This window comes from Stegastes partitus, unplaced genomic scaffold (genome assembly GCF_000690725.1).
Source record: "Stegastes partitus isolate 25-593 unplaced genomic scaffold, Stegastes_partitus-1.0.2 Scaffold1951, whole genome shotgun sequence".
Classification (NCBI taxonomy): Eukaryota; Metazoa; Chordata; class Actinopteri; family Pomacentridae; genus Stegastes; species Stegastes partitus.
In genome coordinates, this window is record NW_007579682.1 from 24,821 (window position 1) to 31,630 (window position 6,810).

The 6,810-nt window shown below is 43.5% G+C and overlaps 1 protein-coding gene across 1 annotated transcript in view; it reads right to left on the reverse strand.

The window, feature by feature from the left end:
- LOC103373317 (argonaute RISC component 4) overlaps nucleotides 1-5,779 on the reverse strand; it is a 30,522-nt gene extending 24,743 nt beyond the window's left edge. The window contains exon 1 of the mRNA XM_008303182.1: nucleotides 5,531-5,779. Within this exon, the coding sequence (XP_008301404.1) occupies nucleotides 5,531-5,747 (217 nt within the window). The 5' untranslated portion in view covers nucleotides 5,748-5,779. The remainder of the gene's footprint in view (nucleotides 1-5,530) is intronic.
- Between the last annotated feature and the right edge of the window lie 1,031 nt (nucleotides 5,780-6,810).

Here is a 6,810-nt window from a genome sequence, read left to right on the forward strand (position 1 = left end):
TGGAGCAAAACAACATTCTTAAGATTGATTACTCGACTATTAACAGAGCTGAAAGTATTAAGTGATTGTTTTCAGTACTGGTTAACATCACAAATATTTTTCCAGTTAATTTTGTGTATTAAATTAAGTTTTTTTTTAGCTAAAACCCACAAACTATCAAACTCTCACACAACGCAAGCAGGAACCAGAGAACTTTTTGTGCTTTTGCTCCAAAAATGACCAATTTCCATCGTTAAAACTGACCAAACCGACATTCTTGAGGCTGATTAATCGACTATTAACTGCAGCTTATACCGTGCAATGCACGCATAAGTGACAGAAAACATTCAGGAGCTACGTGGCACAGAGTTTTTAATCACTATATCCTACTTCTGCAGCGCTTCCCACCTGTGCACAACAACATTTTCTAATGATATAAATAATCAAAATCAATGTCTGGGCCTGCACAAGCAGCAGAAAATCAAGCGACGAATTCGATATGAGTCATTCATTTAGGTTTTATTTAAGCCTGTGCTAAATTCAAACAGTTGCCAGCCACAAATTTGATGGCGTAAACTCACATTTCACAGCATTCTGTGTGAATAATCCCACTTTTTATTCACGAGTGTTTAACTGACAGCCTGCAATCAGTTCCAAAAGATTAACTCACTCACTTTAAGACACGCTGAGTGTTGTATATACATGGGGAACGCATGGCATTTTACAGGGTTTCTAATAGTTTTTTTTGCTCACCATGTGCATGCACTGACACTGCAGGAAGGGTTTCGGTCTCTGCATGACGTGCAGCGAGTCTGAGGTCTTCCTCTTCCACCATAAACAGAGGTGCACCTATATTTAGCCTCCTCAGCTGCCACATTACTACACTTAGAAATGTGTGTCTCTCAACGTGAAACGCCTGAAGCCTCCCACAAGCAGCCAGTCTGCTCACCACAGCCAACACCAGCAACCTTGCCACCCCCAACTCTGATGTCTCCTCAATAAAAATAAAAAAAAAGGTGGCAACTCGCAATTATTTACTCAGCCAGTCAGTTAACCATCTGCAAATTAACAAGTCTTTCGGATTGTCTGCGTTTCAGTCGGACCAACTGTTCAGAATCCAAAGATGTTCTGTTTTCTATCACATAAGGCGAATAAAAGCAAGAGTCCTGACAAATGAGAAGGAAAACAAAACAACAGAGGTGATCAAATCGATCAAAACCGATTGCCAGTCGACTGAGCACTCGTTTAAGCAAAACAGAAAGGGACAAAATGCAAATGCATGCACAAGGATTCATCATTCAGTCAATTAAACACCAGATATAATAACCTAAAAGCATGTAAACCACAAGTCCAAGGTGAAGATATTCTGTTTCCAAAGCTGCCAGTCAATTACACTTCTAAATAAACTTAAAACTAGTCGGTTCAGTTTGTATTTTTTAACTTATTCTCTGCTTGTTTATGTGCATAAATAAATTGGAACGTGAAAGCCTCATATTATTAAATTGGTCAGTCAATTAAAGACTGAAGACAACCTGAAAAACAACATGTTAATCATGAGTCCAGGGTGATAATCAACAGTCAGAACCCTGAAAACAGTCTGTTTTCAATGATAGACGGCAAAAAGAAGCAGAAAATCATCATGTCTGAGGAGCAGTTTGACTAGTTTGGTTCAGTTCATGCTGTCAGCTCCAACTACATGACATTAAAACGACACGTGCATTTAAAGGCAGGTAAACAGCTGGACCGACGCCGTTGGTAAACACCCCATCACCTCAGGAATCTGCAGCTCCGATGACAAAGACAAAAAAAATGATGCCATAATCTGACGCTTTTGCTTCAGAGCTGCGTCGACTTTGAGGAAGTGAAATTAGGTTTTTTTTTCTTCTCCTGGTGCAGAAAACGACAGATGCACTGGAGGCAAACACGCACTTCTGCTCCTGACGTGCGACTTTCAGCCGGGATCCAAATCACCGCGTTCACAAAGATTATCGGCCGCCTGTCTTACTCCGCCGGTTTCCTCTAATGGACCTAATGGATTTTAAACATCAGATCAGCGAGCTCGCTTTCTGAGTTTTCACTGCGGACTAATGCTATGCGTGTCCCTGGTAACGATGGAGCAGCGAGACAGCTGGGCTTAGAGCCGAGCGCGAGGCCGACGGCCCGGCCCGGCGATGAGTCACTGAGCGGGGAGCGCACTGACGCCTACACCTGCAGATCACCTGGATTAAGCTACTACGCTGCACCGTGGAGGAGGCAGCCGCACGAAGACGGCTCAGTGGCCATTCACAAGATGGAAACACCCACCTGTACGTGTGGACGTTTAATGGCTTCACCTGATGATTCTTACAGTATATACACATATTTTATGCACATTTTCAAATTTTAGAATTTTATCTTTCTGCTTATGTTTGAAGACTTTTTTTTTTTTTAACTCATGAGTTTCATTTTAAACTCATATATTTTTAGGGCCTATTTTTACTAATGTTTATATTTTTAGGACACCTTGTTTTAAACTCATTTTTATATATTTCTTTCTACTTATGTTGATATTTTTAGGAAATATTTTTCTACTTGTGTTTATCTTTATTTTATCTGCTGCTTAAATTTTGAAGACTCTGAATGGGAATCGATTGCAGTATAAACAACTTCCCCACAGGAAACAATAAAGTATTTCTGATTCTGAGCGTAGATGCGACACGCTCTGCATTAATTTCACCTCCACAGTTCACATTGACTGGCCACAAACTACAAGTACAGCTGCTTGTGGAAATGACACAAACTATATTTGGCAGTTCAGACTGAAATTATGATGAAACATTGCCAAATTTTTACCACAAACTATCTTCACGTGTTTCCTATTTCTGCCTGTGTCTGCACAATTATCAAGCAGCATGTCTTCTCTCCACCAATTTTGAGATAATCGTGATTTTCTCGCCCAGTGTGAAACATTTTCAAGTTGACGTCTTTGCTGCCAGTCCTCACCACTCGGAGCGCACCGTTGTCTGTCTGCCTCTATTTGCGTCTTTCCTGTGTTAACGCATGCACACCTACAGAACTGCAAGTTTGGAGACGATTAAAGCAGGCCTGCATCACTTCATCATACACAACTTTTGGAGGTGTTAAAGCCACGCTGACGCATGTGTTTGAAGGAATCTCAGAAGCAGAGGTGGCTCTGTTGTTGACCCACAGCACAAGTGGACATCCAGGTGCGGCACAACCCATCCTCGTGTCATTTGGCTTCCTAATTTAATCACAATAATCATCTCAGGTTATAGATGTGTGTAGGGTTAAAGCACCATGAATGCAGTGAATGTAAAAGGCTGATAAATACAATTGAAAAGCGAAAACATACAACATGGAGACCGTTAGCAAACGAAGTTTTACGCACCGGATTAGACAGAACTACATTGTTTTTTTGTTTTTTTTAAAAAAGAGGACATGTCACCATCAAAATATCCAAAATAATAAGATTTTCACAAAGATTAAACTGCTTTGCATGTGTATTTCTCGACGTCTCGAACAAAAACACATTTTCCAGTTGCCCAGTGTGATTTTATAAGGTCAGATATTAGCTGTTAACTGTTTATCTGTGTGTTAATGACAGCTTTGATTCGTCTGGTAAACAAGCAGGGCTGCACAATATGTTGTTCCAGCACCTACATCGCAATGTTTAAATGCACAATAGTCACCTTGTGCGACGCGAATGAAGGCAAATGAACTCAGACGTCTAACGCTGCGACTTTGTTTCGCTGCTTAATACAAAAAGAAAACCCTCAAATTATATTTTTCCAAACTAATCTACAAGAAAAAGTCTGTTGGATTGAACATATTGCATCTTGGATAAACTAAATTCTCTAAATTTAAAAGCATTTGTTGACATACAGCCTCCACATGTGCACAGAGAGAAACACTGAAAACGAAGATTTGATTACAAAAATAATATTTTAGCTACAGAAAGGTTGACGATGAACAAAAACAGGTAGTCTGTCGCCAGTGTTTCACCACTGATGCCAGATCTAAATGCCATCCAAACCGAAAATAAAAAATTTTGGACGCATTTGGCAGCGTTACACCACATAAGAAAGGCTCCAAATGGCTTTTTTTATTTTTAAAACCATGCACTCCCCCTTACAAAACCACCCAAATCATTGGGGAATTAATAATTACTCAAGTTATTCAAGTCATCTGCTAAAAATTCCTTCTGCAATCACCGATTCTCCATCACCCTGCAGCCCTGTAAACAAACATCTCCAACTGAAGCTTGAAAACAACAATAAGCACCATGCAGCTGCTGGATTTAACCTGGTGACTTGCACTCATTGGTCGTGTGACAATGACTCAGTCACACACACACACACACACACCTGTGGATGGTCGCTCCAACATTATTGTGTCCCAAAACTCCCCCAGAAACCCTGCCCCTGCCCCGACCAGCCTCCTGCATCCGCCTAAACGTGCTCCAACAACGCACACCTCGGCTTCTCCTCATGCCACCACCTTTATCATGGAGCCTGTGGGCGAAGTGTGTGGACACGCAGCGAGTCAACAAAAATAAACCCGCTCCACGCTTGTCGCATAAAGGCTCATTTTTGTTCTGCAAGATGCATCGTTTGACCGACAAAAAAAAAAAAAAGGCGCAAAGAAAATGAAGATAAATGAGCATATTTTTGCAGGATTTTATCAATAAAAATTGCACCGCGGCGCCGTGTGTACATGCGTGTGAGAGCAGGGCTGCAGAGTAAGTGCCTTTGTTATCATATAGGAGATGAATATTATGGAGCTGGCCTGCAGATCGGATCGATAAAAGCCGCCATCCATCCCCGCTGAGCTCCATCAGGCGCATGGCTGCTGCTGCTGGCCGAGGAGAGGCGCGTAAACCCGATGACAGCCCCGCAGAGAAAAAACAGCGAAATTACGAGCCCCCCAACACGTCTGCTCGCTTCAGCGCCGCTAACATGTGTTTTATTGGCATTCATTTTGTTTTTCCACCCATCGCTGTCATCTTGGACGGGGGGCAGCCCGAAGAGACATGCTGTTCCTGATGGCGATGGTGCGAATTCAGGTGGTTTGGCAGAAAAAAAATAAGAACACAAAATGAGACGAATGGGGGTTTATTCGGTCGTATTTCGACGGCTCGGGGGTTAAAGTGGAGCCAATGTGGCCGAAAAGAGGCACAAACATCAACGTAAACACAGCACGACGCGGAAGGAAGGAAGGAAGGAAGGAGGAAGGTCCCAGTTAAATCCCCACTCACACAATGCCAGCCGCGACACGACGGGCAGAGCGGGCTCCGGAGACACAAAAACCGGCCAGACATGACGGTACGGCCGCTGAAAACAGCCGCCCTGCCCGTACGGACGGCCGCCCTGCCCCACTCGCTCGGTGTGAACACGGAAAACCGGACGTCGGGACCGCGGCTCGGGCTGGGCCTCGGTTTGTTGTGGAGGCCTCGCTGCAGCCGCGGCCCCCAGTGAAGCGACGCATTTGCGCACACGCTCCCACACACGGATCGCTCCCTCCGCTCCCCCCCGCTCCCTCAAAAAGGTCTTACCGGGTCCGAGCGCTTCCATGGCCGAGGCCTCTCTCTCCGTCTCTGTCCCGGCCTGGCGGCTCCGTACCGACGCTGAAATTGGGGGCGGTATCGCGAAGCTTAAAGTGGCTAATTTAAGAAAAGGGGATATAGGTAGCTGCGTGGATGACTGCTGACTGGACTGGCTGACCTGAGCTGCCGCTGCTGCTGCTGCTTCTGGGGATTTGTATGTGCGCATGCGCTAGTTACAAGCCGCGCAGCCCGCAGTGCGCATGCGTGATTTGCCGTACCGCACTGGCGGATCAAACTTTAATGACGATGGATCATATTTAAATATAAAATCCCAATCAGCAGGGTTTCTATGTACTGTAGCTTTAATATATTTAATGAAGAACAATAAAAAATGTCACTTTCATAGTATCAATGTTTAGCACACGCAAAAACTGTAAATATTGTTTATGCCAAAAATCTGTATTTTTCCAGTCGTTTGAGGTTGTTGTTTTTTACATTTGACCATAAAATTACACAATTTAAGGTATTTAAATGCCATTATTTGAAAGAAAAATTGTGTGTTTGGTTTAATTATAATGTAAATATGTGACTTATTTAACAGATTTTTCATGTTTTGTTAAATTACTTGTAATAAAAGGTCAAATCTTTACATGTTGATTGTAAAGAGATAAAGAAAGAAAGAAAGAAAGAAAAAAAGAAAGCAGGCAAAAACTGTAAATAATGTCTTCGTCAAAAAAAATATTTTTACAAATGGTTATTTGTTTTCTTACATTTGACCATAAAATTACACATTAGCTGTCCCACCAGAGACAGCAACACACTGGACCACTGCTACACCGTTATTAAAGGAGCAGACCATTCTGCTCCCCGGGCGGCTCTGGGACACTCTGACCACTGTCTGGTCCACCTCATCCCCAACATACAGGCAGAAACTCAAATCTGCAAAGCCTGTTGTCAGAACTGTGAGGAAATGGACCACCGAGGCAAAGCAGGAACTACAAGCCTGTTCTGACTGTACAGACACTGTGACTGCTTACAGCCGTTTCTGTGAGGACATGTGTGTGCCAACCAGAACCTTCAGGACCTTCAGTAACAGCAAGCCATGGTTCACCAGCAAACAGCAGCAGCTCCGCCATGCCAAGGAGGAGGCTTACAGGAGTGAGGACAGAGACCTGTATAAGACGGCCAGAAACACACTGAGCAAAGAGATCAGAGTGGCTGAGAGGAGCTACTCTGAGAAGCTGAAGAACCGGTTCTCAGCTAACGACCCTGCTTCAGTGTGGAGAGGC